The 17,592-nt window shown below is 38.2% G+C and overlaps 1 protein-coding gene across 7 annotated transcripts in view; it reads right to left on the bottom strand.

Moving 5' to 3' along the window:
- RPS6KC1 (ribosomal protein S6 kinase C1) overlaps positions 1-17,592 on the bottom strand; it is a 92,946-nt gene that overhangs the window by 71,065 nt on the left and 4,289 nt on the right. For 4 of the 7 annotated variants that reach the window (XR_010372029.1, XR_010372030.1, XM_064446206.1 and 1 more), the window contains exons 2-5: positions 16,952-16,987; positions 12,285-12,405; positions 3,582-3,697; positions 1,454-1,547 (exon numbers count right to left, since the gene is read on the bottom strand). Coding sequence is in view for 4 of the 7 variants with exons in the window: in XM_064446206.1 (XP_064302276.1) it covers positions 1,454-1,547; positions 3,582-3,697; positions 12,285-12,405; positions 16,952-16,987 (367 nt within the window). In the remaining 3 variants the exon portion in view is untranslated. Of the gene's footprint in view, positions 1-1,453; positions 1,548-3,581; positions 3,698-7,754; positions 7,977-12,284; positions 12,406-15,956; positions 16,071-16,951; positions 16,988-17,592 lie in introns of those variants that run through there. The other 3 variants (XM_064446208.1, XM_064446211.1, XM_064446210.1) reach the window with 3 other exon arrangements.

Here is a 17,592-nt window from a genome sequence, read left to right as displayed (position 1 = left end):
AAACTCACGGCACACGTAGAATATATCATATAACTTAAACGCTTAGTTACTGACATTGAGAGATTCCAGTGGCAAGTCATACAACCTCAAAGAAAAAAAAAATACAAACAAACCTCTATTAGAAAACACAAGTAGTTATTGTTATTCAAGCAGAGTTTTAGCAAAGCAAGTTGTACGCCGGAGAGCAAGCAGAGGAAATTAAGTAGTTCAGGATAAAAAAAACATCCCAAATGAGCTTTGTAAGCGTTTCTATAATAGTGCATATTTATACATCAGTGTAAAACTGTTCCAAAGGAAAATATTAAGAGTTTGAAAAGAAATTCTTAGAAGCTGCAGGGACCCAAATATAACTCAGAAATACATAAGTGTCTAAAAGATTGCATGGTACTTGGCAGATGATTATAAGCAGAGATGCTTAAGCTAGCTCAGCCTCCAGAAGCAGGCAAGAAGCCGTAGCACAGTATTTATCTGGGCTGACTGACCCTACCTTACAGCTATACTATTTAGTGCAAATGCAGCGCCACAATTACATCTGGTATCCAAGCCAGCACGTGCATCTCTACAGTGTACTACGGAAATGCAATTTTAGGAAAAGGGGCACACCCTCTATTAGTATAGCACAACCAGAAAATATTAGCAAGGTAAGGGAGGGATTTCCAGTTTTCAATTGAGCATAGCCCACACTGGCTCTAACATGTAAGATCTCAGACTTTGAAGAATAGGGAGTTCTTTTCAGGCAAAGAAAAAAATGCTGGAAGTTTTTGTAAGAGATTTAAACAACTTGCTTATCTCCCCATGCCCTGCAGTAGGCTTTAACATTCCCCACTCTCATATGCTCAATCCAGAAGCCACACTTCTAAAATACCACACCGACTCTCTTCTGGATTTTGCTAAGCACTAAAAGAATGGTGACACCCACAGCATGAACAGCTGAATGAGAACCCTCTGAAACAAATGGGGCAGTTCAAATCTTAGACATTCTTTTCATGCTCAAGGCAAATTCAAGCAGTCATCTTTGTATTTATTGATCCATCTCAGAATGGTTTTAAAGTTATCAGTGAACTTTTACAGCTAGAGACTTGGGTCATGATTAGTTGTGAATACTACCACACTGTTTGCCCAACCTTTTGGAAGCAAGCAGGGTTACATACACTTAAACCAGAGAGGACAGTTCAGTTGGCACCAAAAGCAGTTCTTTTTGAGCAACAGAGCACTAGGACTTCTCAAATGCACTAGACAATCTCCCAGAAAAATCTCCTGTTAGAAGCAAACTTACAGCAGCGCAGACAGAGCTCTACTGAGCTCAACTTCTCTTTTGTTAATCCCAGCTTTGGTATTTCTGTCATACCAAGCAAACAGAAACTGGATGCACCTACGAATATGGTACTTGTCATTTATGCGCTGCTTAAAAAACAGATCACACTATAAGGTTACATGAGAAAAGAAAGCAAACCTTCAGAGCTGCAGTCAGACAGATTGTCTGTCAGAGAGTCAGGCAGAGGCTCAACAGGACCAATCAGTTCAGACCCATCATGCACCTCTCCACCCTGAAGAGAGAGGGAAAGGAATTATTTAGCTGCTGTGCTCTATGAAAAGTCTCATTATATAGAAGTAATAGTCAAAATTAAATTTCCCAACCAGGGAATGCTCCATTACTTTACAGTTAATGCATTTAATTCCACTATATAAGCCTACAAAATTAAACAAGGTCTTTTGGTTAGGCCATGTTTGGTTTCCACAGACTGTCTAGGTATCTAAACAGTTAGCCTACTGCAGCATCAGAGTCCTGAACCACACAGGCTGCAGCAGGTCTGCCTGAAAACCCCAGAGTTTAACAGGGAGAAAACAACAATTCTGCTCTCTTGTGGGACTTACAGTCTGTGCCCATCAGTGGTGTTCTCTAGCTCAGTGGGTCCCTCAAGCAGGAGTGTTTGTCCATCAGACTAATGTCCCACCCATGACCCACAATCTTGAGTTCGGTCATAGTCAAGACTGGACAAACAGTGAAGATAAGGCCAGGCCAGCATATGAGGAGGACATTATTTCCTCCCAATGCTGGAAGGAATCAAATGTAAATGAAGTAACAACAGGAACAATTAATTACACTAGAAACTACCTAAATGGTTGGGGTTTTTTCAATTTCTGCTTCGCATCTCAGGTGCACACTTTCCATGCAACTTTAACAGAAACTGCATCATCTCTAAGGCAGTGTTACAAATGGGCATTGCTGATCTGTCTTGAACTAGGCCAGCGCACTTTCACAGTAGCCAGCCCATTTTCCTGGAGCCTATAGTACACAGATACACACAGTATTCCCTTCAGCTGTTTCTAATACTTTATTGTCCAAGCCTATCTCTCCATGGCTATTTGTACAAAATTCTGAAAAGGAACAAAACCACCCACAAGCAGAGCTAAAGGACATTGCCTGAGCTGGTGACTGATCAAAACCTAAGGCTTTCTTATAGGAAAATGACACAACATCAGCTAACAAATGAGCCTAAATTACACTTGCATAACTCCCCTTGTAGACTTACTTGCTCCTATAAAAATTAATGCCTTTCTAGTTATATTCATTGCCTTACAAAGCCAGAAAAGGTCCATTGGAAGGGTAAAACTAATACTTCGGTTAAGCAAAAGAAGGGAGAAGAGCTCTGAACAAATACCCAAAACCACAGAAGTATTTCCAAAGAACTGAAAAAGTACAAATGCAAATAAACTGAAAAGTAAAATATTCTAACTCAGACTCCTATTCATTGTTGCCACCAAAGCATAAAGAAAATTATTTTAAGTATTTTAAAGGGCTCTGAAATAACTGCATCATGAAAACAACTGAAGATTTTTAAGCTTCGCTGTAATTTTCCTTTTGCATACGTATCATTTAAATATACTTAATACATCAATATACTTAAGTCCCGTCTCAGCCAGATGAGCATTCCCTTAATTCCAGGGAGTTGTTATCGTGTTGACCTGTAAATTTTTGCTTATGTGTTTGCAGAATGTTGGACTAAGATACTGAAAATAAAGATGTTTGAAATAACTATTGAAAATAAACTGCTTCAGATGTAATAAAGAGAAAGTCCAGATCAACATATTGTCCTAAACTATATTTGGAAAGAGGTTCTCATAGCACTGCACTAGTAGCACATTTGACTAGTTATATGCCAAATTTGTTGTCACAGATTGGGATCAATAACAGGCCATAAGAAAACAGTCTAGACAGTCTTCCTTCCTTCGGTTTGAAATGATAAATACCTACATAAAATACAGAAACAGTGACAATATTTCTATCACTTCCCCACTGAACACCTGGATTTAACATCACAGGTTTTGCTTATCATTCAATAATCAAAAATTCTAAATCCCTTCGCCTGAAGCTCCTGTAAAACTTTCCACCTTGTAGAGGTGGGGCATGGATTTCTTTTAAAGCCACGTTTCTAGAGTGGATGGAAAACTCCCAGTCACTTCACAAAGCGGGTCAGATCAGCTCACTGTCACTCCACAGTTTATAGCATAAAGCAGAATCAGCAGTATACTTTACTCATATCAGTAAGAAGCAAACACTTCTGCAAATGCTAACAAACCTTAAAAAACTCTTCAAGCTGTTTGCTGTTATAGAGAGCAGGGATATTGGCAGAAAACTGCAACAGATCTTCAGCACATTGCCTTCTTTCTTCAATCACAGTTTCATCAAATCGCCCTGGAACAGACACATAGATTGACAGTTTTAGAAATAACTACACATTTATTCTGCAATAATAGCTACCACCAAAAAAAAAACCACCTAAAAAACAAGACAAAAGCAACCTTCTGAAGACAATGCCCTGAGTCTATGAAAGTCATTCCATTGCTTCAGGAGAACACAGAAAATCTTCAAACTTCCTATTCTCAGTTGTCCCTAGAGTCCCGTCTTCTGCAATCCGCTCAGATGATGAAAGCTGGCAGCTACGACAAGAATCTTTCGCCCTCTCATCGTAAGAATATGTGAGGCAACACTCTTGATTAGCCAAGAGACACTAACGGATGTCCAGTGTTATCTAACAATAAATGATACATGCACAATTTGACAATATGCCAGTCAGTGTCAGCCTTGATTACGGCCCAAATCCTGTAAGGAGCTGAGCATTCTTCGCATATTCTCAAGAACAATGCACAATAGGAGCAGATAGTAAATGAAGTATTACTAAAAGACCCCAAACAGATCATTAATTCCAATGTGCCATTTATGAAGGAGACAGAGTGTAGGGAAGATGGTGAAGCCCTGCTACTGGGCACTGAAGCTTTCCTCTGAAGTAGCTCCATACAGACAGGGTCTCATCTGCTCCTGGATTCAAGAGGTAAGCAGAGCTGAGAAACAGCTAATTTACCAAAACGTATGATCCTTCCCTTTTCCCTACCCAGCACCCAAGACATTCCAATTAGAAAAAATATATTTAAAAAACAATTCCACAGTTCACCTGAGAGATTTGCTTCTCAGGAGGAAGAACCCTTGGACTGCTACCTTAAATTCACATTCTTCACAATTGCACGCAACTTCTTTTAGCTTTTCATATCAACATCACTTTGTTGTTGAAACAGTTACAAGTTTACAAAAGGAAAAGAGCAGAGGTTAACAGTAATAATTGGAAGAGAATGGAACAGATATCGCAACAGCTATACAGAGGGAAAAAAAGGACTGGGAAGACAAGTTCAAGAAACAGTATTGCTATAACAGCATGACCAGAAAAATAAGAACCACCTGTGACAGCTCTGTGGCATTAACCTTTGAAGAGGACAAAAGGAACATTGAATACAGAAGCAAAATTCATTTATACTCAGAGCAAGCAAAAACATAATCCCAGAAGAAAGTATCAAAGCAGGATTCTTTCCAGAAATTCTTCAAGTAAATAGCTTCTGCCCATGTGGTACCAGAAAAAAGAAAATAAAACTAGAAAGACACACACATACTCACAAGATCACAAACAAAGCTTTTGGGGGTTATTCTTCCATGAAAGGAAAGGAAAGACATCATTGGGCTAATTTTCAGCTGCAGTGGTTCCGTGACTTGTTCACCCTGCCCTTTCAGCTGTACAAACATTAGCAGCCGTACAAAAGAGCGAGCAACAAGCAAGCAGAAAGAAGGCAAAGGCAATGGTACCACGTTGAGTGGCAACACTGAAATCAGGCTCTATTAAACTGTTCATCAAACTTTCTATGTCTTCAGAGCAACACTGTGGGTGCATTAGGGCTTTTGTTTCATTCCACACAAAACAGGACATCATGAAAAAAATCAACTTCCCTCAGTGAAGCACAGCAGCATGGGCCAGTTACATGAATCTACAAAATAACAAGAACCCTGTTATAAAGAAACAGAAAATCAATTGCAAAGAAGTAAACACTGAACAAGGCCAGAAACTGGTAACTTTGGCAAGCAATTCTTTATGATATTTTTTCCTGGTTTCCCAGGGATCTTTCCCCAATTTACTTCATCATCAAATAAAACCTAATTTTCTTTATTCACACTATCTCAAGACTTCCCCTGGGCACCAGACAGGACGTGTCAGGACCAGCACTGCCAGACTGACCAGCACGTGTTCACCAATTGTCCAGGCAGCTACAAACCTCAGAGGTATGACCTGAGCCTGCCTGGCCCTTGGGAGCACTACAGCACACACTCCTTTCTTACTCAGCTGCCATTTCACATACTTTGCACAAACATAAATACATTTGTAATCGCCTTCCCTCTCAAATTTAGCTGATACTAGCTACATGAGTAAGAGGTTAGACTTTCTGACAGCACAACTACATAAGCCTTATTTTCTTAGGAAGCTGAGCAAAAAAAAAAAAGAAGTTGACACATATTTGAACAGAGCTGTTGAAACATTAGTCACTGTCACATTTTCCAGCTCACCAGCATTGTGATACACTACCAGGACAACCGCTTATAGAACTAGAGGACTCTGGGGGAAGGAAGAACATCTCTCAGTACTGGTTTGTTCACAGACTGTCTAGCTTCTTGCTGGCAGTTTCATTCCCAGACAACCCTGCCTAACTCCTTCCCCCTCTTCCTTTTTTATACTTTCAAGCAATCTTGTATTGCTCAACACTTTCATTATCACCCTTCTCAATCAGATGTTCAAAGTTGCTTAGATACCCATCTGACTCTTCAAAGATTTCTATCTGGAAGTCTTCCCCCATCTAAATCAATGCTGCTTCCACTATTTTGTAAATCTCACAGATACAGAGAAACTTCATTATAGGGATCGTGTGTTTCGAGGGTTGTAGGAAGTGTCAACTACAATCTTAGCACGTAACAAATGCATTAGCACAGTTCTGCTATTCCCCCAGCAACATCTATTCAAAATTTCATATATACATGGAAACCAAATGTAAATTCCTGTAGAGAGAATCCACAATTCATATTCTAGAGCAGATCTGAACAACAAAACATCCAGCAAGGTTTGTGGTCATGTTCAGTTAGTTTCTCACACAACTTCCAACTGTACTTGACACCTAATTCTTAAATATGCTACTTCATTTGGTATTTTCAAATCAAAAAAATATCCTTTTCTGAGTTTTACAGTGTGAATCATCTCTCTGACTCACTGCTAGCAAGTTTTCAATATCTGGGGTTTTTTGGCTTCGTTTTGTCAGGAAGGAGAGTATTTTTTTACACTAGAGTACATTTCTGCAGTTGTTAGATATAGGAAATGCTGAGTACAGACTTACCAGTATTTTCATAAAATGCCATGTATTCCAACATATGGGAATACTTAGAGTGTCCAGCACAAGAAGTAGTTTGAAAATACTGAAGAAGTTATGTTGATGCATATTCGGGAAGGAGAGTAATCACCTCCCAGAAAAGGGTATCATAATTGCTGCGTAACAATTCAGAGAAGCTTTAACAGCTAGATGTGTTAGGACATTTTAGATTCCCATGCTTGAGGTCAATATGCTTTCTCCATAACATGGGTGGAAAAGGTTCAATCGAAGTGCAGAAGTGAACTGATTTCTTTTTCCCCACCCATAACAAGTTTCATGCTTTGATGTGAGCAGCTCTATTGTAACAGCGTAAAGATACTTGCACATTATAATTATAAAAAGCTGTGATATAAAATATGCAATGCAGTTCAGTTCTGCAGATGTGGCAAGTCTTTGGTTGCATGAAATGTGGAAGTACAGCATGACCCATTCATTTTTAAATAGGTCTCAGTTCTCCACCCCATATCCTGAAACTCTGAATGCTGAACTTGAGATTCTGCTCAGGTTTAATACTTCTACTACAAGTAAGTTTGACTGTCAGAGTCACCAATACTCACTTTGTAAAGCATACCCTCTGCAAAACAATGTGTACGTTATTTAAATCACTCATATCCAAAAAAAAAACAACACACAAACCAAAAAAAACCACAAACACAGGGAAGAAACACTGCAGAAATGCTCCATTAAAGCAGCTTGAAAACAAAAGATCTTAGTAGAGATGGACCTTGCAGCTCACTGTTAACTGAATGAGACTGAAAACAAGCTTGTCAAAAACTCAAAATCTAATAAAATTACATTTTTCCTTCAGTGCAGAAAATACTAGGACTGACCTGAAAATAAATGCTTTAAATTAAAATAAAACACACAGCAACTATTATGTGTAGAGCAAGATGGGAGGATATACAGTAAAATTTTATGGTTTAAATAGAAAAACAATTCTGAAATTGAAGAGTCAGACATTACTGCTCCTTTCAGCTATGTACCAATCAATCATTTAAAATTTGTTTTTACATTACCTCCTCTTTCCTGTATTGTTCCATAGCTTAACTTCATTCAAATGTAGTGGGTTTTCTTTTGGTTTATGTTTAAGTTCAAAGTGCTTTTTGTAGATAGCTACATTGAATATTTCTGTAGATTTCCTTCTCTTACATTGTACATTGCAGTCACTTTTGTTCACCAAATACAACAGAATAAGGATGTCTTTCAGAAGAGATTTCACTCAATTCTTCCCTTGCTTACAGAAGTAGTATAAGAACAGCTTATTTGCATTTCTAGGAATTTAAAATTATTTAAGATATTAGAAGCCCATACTCTCTTCCATCCTGATTTTCTTTTCACCACTCTCTTTCCTCCCCTATGAAGGGCTACCATATCTTCTACCTGAAATTATATTATACCTTGCAAATAACTTGTTTTAACATTATTTTACCTTAAATAACTTAAAGTTATAAGAATTGGACAAGTTATTTAAAGTTTAAGTAACTTGTCCAGTGAGCACTCTACTCTCTAAATCAGACAAAATCATCTCAGGATGAAATGAATACTACATTCTCTATATAACCATTAGCGCATAAGTTCTGACATAGCACTGAAACTTACCCCACTTCCAAGTTAATAGATAAGCAAAAATAAAGCGACATAAAAGTTGGATACAATTTAGCTGATGTGAAAGACTGTTTAACCTAGGAATTTTACCCAGCTCTGCGCAGAGAACCATGAAATCAGCATCAGAGTACAGCTTCCTTGTGTTACACTTAGCTGGTCCACACAAGAGGCTGAGAGGGTCCCCCAAAGCTGTAGGGGCAGTTTGGACTTGGGTTATAAGCTAACTTCAACTTGTTCCAAGCTGTTTGTTAGTATACTCTTTAAAGCATCTCAGTGCCATGCCTACATGCAGTAGTCATCAAGAATACACAGAGTAGCACTAAGCAGCAAAAATTTCAAGTTTGTGGCGGTATTTGGTCCTAAAACATCAAAAGGAAAATTCATGCTTTCCAGGTTAAGGTTTTGCCTCCAGGGGGCTTTCATACAGTTTCTCCAGCACTCAAAGCAAAGGAGGGCAGCCAGAAAATACTGCTACAGTACCATAACCTTGGGCAGCATTTTAGTGCTGTCACATAAAGCGCTGGAAAAAAGGCTGACTAAACAACCTCAATTTTGGCATTTTCCAAACTAACAGGCTTGACTATCCCAAAGTAGTAGTAGTAGATGGCAAAAACCCTCATACCAAAAAGCATAACACGCCAAAAATTGCGCTACAAAAAAATATATACAACAAAAAAATACCTAGTAACACAGAAAAAAAACACATACCAAAAAAAGCTAGGGTGCACAAAACCACAAAAAAATATGCTAAATGCATGCAAAAATGCTAAAAGGGTTTTTGCACATTTTTCCATGTGTGGCATGTAGTCAACGCATGCCAAGAAACACCAGAAGCATGCTGGACACTAAGACATATTAAAATTATGACACGGGGGGGGGGGGAAACATGTAAAAGCATGCAATAGATGTACACCAAAAATGCAAAACAAACACTGGATGCTAAAACATGCTAACGTGCAAAACACAAAAAGCATGGGAAAATACGCACTAGATACATGCCCAACGCTGCTAAAAATGCTACACAAAAGAACCTGCACAAACAGGCACCAAATGCATGCCAAAACACGAAACACTGGCTGGATGATAAAATGTGCACAACACATGAGAAAAAAAAAACACAAAAATATACAGGATAATCAACATGGAAAACAGGCACAATGCATGGAAAACGTGCAAATACACACAAAATCATTGCACTACACACACGCCAAAAAATACCAAACGTGTTTTAGCGTTTTTAGTGTTCAGCAAGGAACATGGAAAAGACACAAAAGCATGTGGTAGCAGGATGCAAAAGACAAACCCATGATGGATCCTAAAAGCACGTCATAGATGCATACCAAAATATGTCGTAAACATGCTGTAAAAACCCAACAAGTCATCTTAGAAACACCATGGCAATTGAAAACAACACCGCAGCAACACCTCAGAAATCAAAACAACATTCAAAAAAAAAAAAGATGCAAAAACCTTGGCAAAAAAAAGACCACATAGGAGATGCATGCCAAAAAATGCCAGACACGCTGGATGCTCAAAACACCACCGCAGCAATGCCAAACATGCCACAGCAGTGCTTTAGGAATCAAAACCCACATCAAAAAGACCATGCAAAATCCACACCAGAAACCTTGCCAAAAAAAGAGCACATGGTAGATGCATTCAAAAAAATGCCAGACAGGCTGGACACTAAGCACCACAAAAGGTGCGTAGAAGACAAACACAAGCTGGATGATTAAAAACAAAGAAAACAAACACTACACTAAAACAACTTGTAAGCACCATAGAAAGTCTTCAATAACCCCAAAACGTCTTAGACACTGCAAAGCCTGCCCAGAAACACCTTAGAAACCGAAAAGTCTGCCAAAAAGCCACATGAATAAAAAGCATGTGGTAGACTCATGCCAAAAATATGCCAAACACATATTGGAAGATAAAACTCCGTTAAAATGCCCAATAATTGCAGGCAGCAGATGCATGCCAAAGAAAACACCAAGTATACTGGACACACAAAAAAACAACACTGAATAACTCTTGAAAACCAACTGAAAATAATGCAGAATATGCATGCAAAAAAAACCTACCAAAGAAATCCTGGACAGAAATAATGCTGCAGCAACACCCTAGGAACCAAAACCACACCTAAAAGTGCCCCAAATCCACACCAGAAACCTTGCCAAAAGAAAGAGGGCACATGGTAGATGTTTGCCAAAAAACACCAAGCATGCTGGATGCTCAAAATCACACAAGGTACATACAAAAAAAAAAAAATGCCCCCCCTCCCCCCCTCAAAAAAAAAAGAAACCCAAATCAAAAATAGGCTGGATGCTGGGGGTGGGGGGGGAAGAACCACAACACACTAAACCAACTTGTAAATCCACGGAAATGCCTTAGAAACCCTAAAAATGCCTTAGAAACTGAAAAGCCCACTAAAAAACACACCAAAAAAAACCACGTGGTACATGCACACCAAAAAGCACTAAACACACCCTGGACTGTCAGCAATGCCTTAAACGCTCAAAAAATAAGTGGTAGATGCACGCCAGAAAAAGGCCAAACATGCTGGACACTTAAGAACCCAGAGAAAAGTGTATGGTATATACACAAGAAAAAAAACACCAAAGAAATCCTGGACATAAACACTGCAGCCATGCCTTAGGAACCAAAAACACACAACAAAAAAGCACCCCAAATACACATCAGAAACCTTACCAAAAAAAAAAGCACACATGGGAGATGCAAGTCAAAAAACACTGAACACCACGCTAGGCACATAGCACAAAAAAAGCAGCATAAACACAGGCTGGATACTTTAAAAAAAATACACTAGAACAACTCATAAATGCCACGGAAATGCCTTAGTAAGCCAAAAGCACTTTAGAAACCAAAAACCCTAACCAAAACCAAACCAAGAGTATATACAAAGAAATATCAAACAGTTGTTGGACACCTAAAAAAAGTTAAAATGCTTGGAAAAAAGGCCCAAAACCACACGGTAGACGCACACCAAAAAGCACTAAACCCATTGCAGACAGTTAGCAACACCTTAGAAATGCCTCAGAAGCACTCACGAAACACATTGTAAATGCATGCAAAAAAGACGCCGAATATGCTGGACACATTAAAAAATGCTGAAAAATGCTTAAAAACCCACTGGATATTGTGATATATATGCACACCAAAAAAAAAAAACCCAGCTACAGTTTGTACTAAACACAAAGAACACGCACTAAAAAACCCACTGCTAAAATAAACACAACACACTGCTACAAAAAAGTGTGGTAGTGGAGTTCTGTATGGAGTCATACCACTTCACTGAAAATCCACGTCATTCATGATGACATATACATCAGGATTAAGTTAAGACCTTTGGGTTTTAAGAGCTAATGACTTTTTGCCATGTGTTTCTCATGTAGAGTCACAATCCTCTTACAGGTTGTCCTGGTGAAATAGTTAACTACTATATGTAAAACTGATCTCAAAAGCCTAGCTAGATAAAACTGATAATTACAATCAAATTCCTAAAATTAAAAAATTATTTTCTGCAACAACTGCTTGATACTTTACTATAGCTCATCACTAAAAGTCACAGACAGCTCATATATGAAAGTATCTGTTCGTTGTTCAAGCTCTGTTCACAAAGCTAACATAGACTTTATGCTCCTGAACACAGGGAACATACATTGTAAAGATACAGAACATATAAGTCAATAAATATATGAGGTAGTATCTCTAACATAGGAGCAATGACATAACTAACCCTTTTAAAAAAAATAAAGTATCAAGCTATGATACCAGCACAACTACAAGTGAGACACAAGAAACCAAAAAGTTCAGTAGTAAAAGCACAAGGAAAAGAGTTCCATGCAGCTACAAAACAAGATGTATTTACAGATATTGAGTTATCAAAGAATTCCAGCAAGTCAGGAGTAAATTATGCTTACCAAATACTATTGCTTTGGCAAAAGGTGGAAAGAGCTCTGTATGTCTGCACAGGTTTTTATGAATTTGCCAGAGATCTTTGTGCAGTTTCTTAAAGTCACTGTATCTCTTCCAAACGACTATCTGAAGCAAAGAAAGGGGAGAGGAAAGAAGTATTAGTGAGGTTCATTGTTCGCATTGCATCACACCACAAATACATTCTTTTAAGCAAATCAGACCCCTACCTTCAGCAAATATGTTTAACAAAAATATACAATCTGAACTGCCAACTGTAACAACCATTGAAAAAACTGTTATTATCTGTCCTCAACCCCCATTTTGACTAACAAGACTACAGCGCATAGAAAAAAATATTAAGTAAAAGCTGAAAGAAGGAAACAGAGAGGGCAAGGGCAGCACTGTTTCAGTCACACTGCGATCTAGAGCTACACAGGGAACCAGTAAGAAAGGAAAAAAAACCTAATAGTAGTGTTGCAGCATTCAACACTCAATAGCATGCTGTGCTTGGCACAGCTGCAAGTATGGGGAAGAGATACAACAACAAAAGAGAAAATGAGGGAAGATATATCAATATGAGTAAGGGATTCTTAAGGACAGCTTGTTAATCACCCAGGACTACAAACCAGCTGACCAGGTATAAATACAAGCCCACACTTTAAATGGTTTATTACTTATAACCCTGATCAAAAATTGAATATGTTCCTTTTGTAATCTAGAAAAATCTCCAACTTTCAGGAATGCATGTGAACATTGGTTCATCACACCAGCTTTTCCTGATCCATCCTTTCCAGAAAGAAGCAGTCATCTGCCAGCCAGGTTCCTCCCAGACAGGTATCTACCTTATCCTTCCTCCACCCCATTCTTTGTATTCTTTCATTCAAGGAAGGAAAACCCAACAGGAAAATCAGGCCAGGGAAAGAACTGTGCAATAAAATTCACACTTGACTGCTAACAGGTTTGCTACCAGGATGAGAGAAAAAAAAAAAAAAGACATTTTATATCTTGGCCTCATTTTTGATCAGGCTCCCCAAGCCACATAATAAACCTCAACACTAATATAAAGTGATTAAAGAAGAACGGGGGCGGGGGGGGGAGAGACTGCAGTGCATTCAGAAGTTGATTCCAGTGTCAAATGTCTCAATTAGTTTAATACAACTAACCACAATCTAAAAGATTCAAAATATTTCTGACTCATTTAACAAGTTACCTTCTCATGACCAATCATAATTTAAAACCCTACTTTTTTCAATCAAACCATATTTAGAGCTAAGTAAAAGGGTTAGAGGGGTATTCTGTTCTTCTAGTTTTGTTGGGCTTCTGGAGGTTTTCTGTTTGGGTTTTGTTTGGTTGGTTTTTTGTGTGGTTTTTTTTTTATTTGGGGTTGGTTTGTTTGGGGTTTTTTTTTGTTTTGTTTTGTTGTGTGGTTTTTTGTGGTTTTTGGGGGGTTTTTTGTTCTGTTTTGTTTTGTGTGGGTTTTTTTGTTTTTTACACACACAGGTCAGAGGCCTTCTAAGTTTCAACAGATGCAAGTCCTACCTACAGAACAATGCAGGTATGAGGTAACAGGACTGTTAGCAGTGGATATGCAAAGCTTTAGTATGGCAACACTTTCTCCACTTTATAAACTTAGCTACACTGAAATTAGCAGTCCTCATTCAGCCCCACCTATTGGGCATACATTTCCAGGACTCAACTACAACTAGTACTTGATGGAGTTCAACAGACAAAGGAACAAAAATCAGAATCTCTCAGGAAGGCCAACTAGTGATTTTGCCATCAGAAACAATAATTTTTCAGTGCTGTACTTCCATCTAATCCAGACCCAGAAAGTGGATGATTAGCACTTCTTGAGCAGTGTGCATATAGAATAAGACTGCTTAAGATGGTGAAGTCTTGAAACATCAAGTTACTGTACTGTCAGTACTCAGAGACAATGTTAAAATCTGCCAGAAAACAAGAGCATGAGATTCCACTCCACTAAAAAAGTATCATTTTTACTGCTGCAAGTGATGTCCAAATAGCCAAAAGGAAAAAAAATAAATATCCAGAAGTAGCTTGCACAGCAAAAGCGGTCAAGGTCATCCTAAAACATTTCACAGGCTCATGGAAATCATGCCTTTGCATGCATGCAGCTCAGCAAAGTTAGCAAAGTTCCCACTCTAACAAACTCATTAGAAATCAGATTTGGAGGAAGGACACATTGTACTTTGAGGCCCAACGAAGCACAGCGAGTATAACATAAAACATATGTTAGACTTGTAATGCAATAAGGTGCTTGTCATGGCTAGAGCCAGTAGATCTTTATTAACTCATGTGACTCATCTGTTCCACAAGAAACAACCCTTTCTCTTCCATGAATAAGAGAAAAAAACCACAAAAAACTACCCTTGCTACAACTGCCTCACATGCCATGTTGCCACTACCAATCCCTCAAAGCAAGGAAATTGAAGGTAAGTCTGCTAGCCTTTCTGTAGCTATTAACTCCTCCATGCACAACTTCATATTAACTTATTTCATCCTTTTGAGAAGAAATCCCATACAAGGTTATCTTCCTTCCTGTCCCAGCAACAACAGTTGAGGACATCTTGAACTGTAATAGGCTGCAGTGGGAAAGATGCTCTATTAAAGGCTGGTGTCCCAAAGGGCAGTTCAAAGAGGTGACAGAAAACTGGCAAGTAGAGTTGAGGTCACAGTACACAGCCTTATGTACAGTTATACTTATGTAATATTTGTATTAACATCACAGCAGTGACATGAAAAGAGACTTCTGAGGCCACAGCTAAGTGGTCCTATATGGGTGCAGAAAGGGGGTTGCATGAGACAGATCATAAAGCAACAGGGTAGTTGTGTGCACAAAATTTTGTCTATTGAATTTCTAATTAAGCGTTTTGCAAAACTGAGGTAAATTTATTTTCAATGGGAAGAGATTACGAACGTATTCTTTTTCCTTCAAAGGCTGCCCACAATTCTTTTTCTGTCACAGGAAGCCAGTATAAAAGAAAAGTTCCCAACTCATATGATTTTCTGACTACAATTCACCCTCATGGCAACTACCATCTAGGATATTCCTTTTAATAACTAGGAACTTTCAGATGCTTGCTTATAACAGACTGACACCAACCTAACATGCGATCACATGCAAAATAATTAATTTGATACAGTGAAGGATGGAAAAGGGCAATCATCAACAAGTTCATAGAACATTTAAATCTTCTTATGGACTAGAGTTTGTAGAATCCTGCATGGCTAATGTACAGCCACAGATGAAAGCAATGACTAAAAGATATGCTTTTGCTATTGTTTCAAAACTATTTAACATATATTCATGCAATACTCTAGCTGAAAGACACTTAAAATATATTGTTCTGATGAATGGTTCATCAACAGCTCCTATAAAATGGTTTTCCCACAAATGAAGATTAAGGTAATAGCAGAATATGCTCATAGATAGTTCAATTCAGGAGTCTCCCTGGAAAAGGTGAGCATCAAGCTACAAACTACAGCAATTCAGTTCTAAAACTAAATCCATGATCACCTCTGATTCTTATAGGCTATTTTAATTTTCTAGAGATTTAAAAAAATGCATAAAGCATGAATGTTTATGTTCGTCTGATTCTCAAGATTTCAAAGAAGGATGCAACAAAGGGGTGTTAGGTGTATTAGCCAACTCTCACCTCTGCCAAGCCACTAATCAGTAACTCATGTCTGACCACACAGAGATGCAATGAATTCATTTATGGGGTCTTCTTTCATCAACTATCCAGGTTCTCCTCAACTGTAGTAAGATACTGCACCAGAAATTGAACATATGCATATGTTACACAATAGCTGAAAAGCCACAAGGTTGTGCTTTTGAAGGAAGACGTTGCATGTATACAGTATAATAGTATCAATGTCAAGTCTAGAAGAAATCAAGAGAGGAAAAAAAGATTTTCCATAAAAAAACCCACACCACCAAAAAACCCAAGCCCACAAACCACACACGCATGATGTGGGTTTTTTTTGCCTCAATAAAATGGTTCCTGACAGCCTTTTGAGGTATTAAAGAGGCACAAGAATACAGCAGACCCTTATTCAGAACCTTTGTGGAAAAGACAAAGAGTAAGCAATTTTCAGGTTTTATCAAAGTATATCACTGGAAAATAGTTAAGGAGCCCCAGAGAGATAGTCGTAACATATGACTTGCAGTCTAATCTCTCTCAACTGCTCCTATGCTCCTCCATTTTCCTTCTTCACTAATAGACAGTAATGATCTAGGCTTTTCAGTGAAGTATTGGTTAAAGAGGAAAAGAGTACCTACAGCTGAGACCTAAGACTCAGATTGTGGACTGATCTCTAATTTTACCAGTAGGAGTTAAGTAACCATCAATTTGCCAATTCCAGCCCTGAGAAAAGAGCTTGCAAAGTTATCAAAGCAGTTTTGTCATCAAAAGACACTTTACTCCCTAAGACTTTGTTTCAAGTCACAATTCATCACTGAGGGATGAATTGCAACATGTTACACTAGCTACTGTTTTCAACTGTGAAAGCTGGAGGCAAATGGAAACATACAAAAACTGTTCACTCAATTACAATGACAAAACACACAGAAATTGCTAAATTACATCAAAGATGCTTCAAAAGGCATAGTGTGATACACAAAGACATTTGCACAAGTTTAAGCTGTTACCTCCTGGACATCCTCTGGATTTTTCCTTGAAACAATCTGAAAAGCAAAACAAAAATGCTATGTAAGCACTTGGATTTTCAGTTTGGCATTTAACAAGTAATATACAATGATTTGTTGCTGAAGGGAAAAATCTGGAAAAGGGCAAACAGTTGCATGTTCCTCTGCACTCAGAAATGTTTTCATTTACTTTTAGAGAAGTCTAATATCCAAATACAACACAGTGAGGTATTTTAGCAGCAGAGTCAGTCACTGTGATTAGAAATAAAGGCATACATTCTAGGCAAAATAGCACAGAAGGCATCTCACAAAACACAGCTACGTAGAACACATTCCCCCATCATCTTTCCAGTCTCTTCTTATTAATACATATTACTCCCAATAAGCAGAGCTAATTAAGGCTACTTGGCTTCATGTAAGCTGCAAACAACTTCACTGTGAATGTGAAGCTTTGCATTTACTAAGACTTTACTTACAGCCATCAATGCGCACACACATCTGACTCTATTCCTGTATATTTGTTTCTCCTTAAACACTCTTTGCCTAATTAATTATGAATTACTTTGTCCAGAGGAAAATTGCAGTGAAAACAAGGCTTGGCTGCGCACTACAAAAAAGTCTGTATTTTGTCAGGATTTTTTCTT

Source organism: Phalacrocorax carbo, chromosome 3 (assembly GCF_963921805.1).
Source record: "Phalacrocorax carbo chromosome 3, bPhaCar2.1, whole genome shotgun sequence".
In the NCBI taxonomy this organism is placed as follows: Eukaryota; Metazoa; Chordata; class Aves; order Suliformes; family Phalacrocoracidae; genus Phalacrocorax; species Phalacrocorax carbo.
This window is presented reverse-complemented; position numbering and strand designations above follow the sequence as displayed.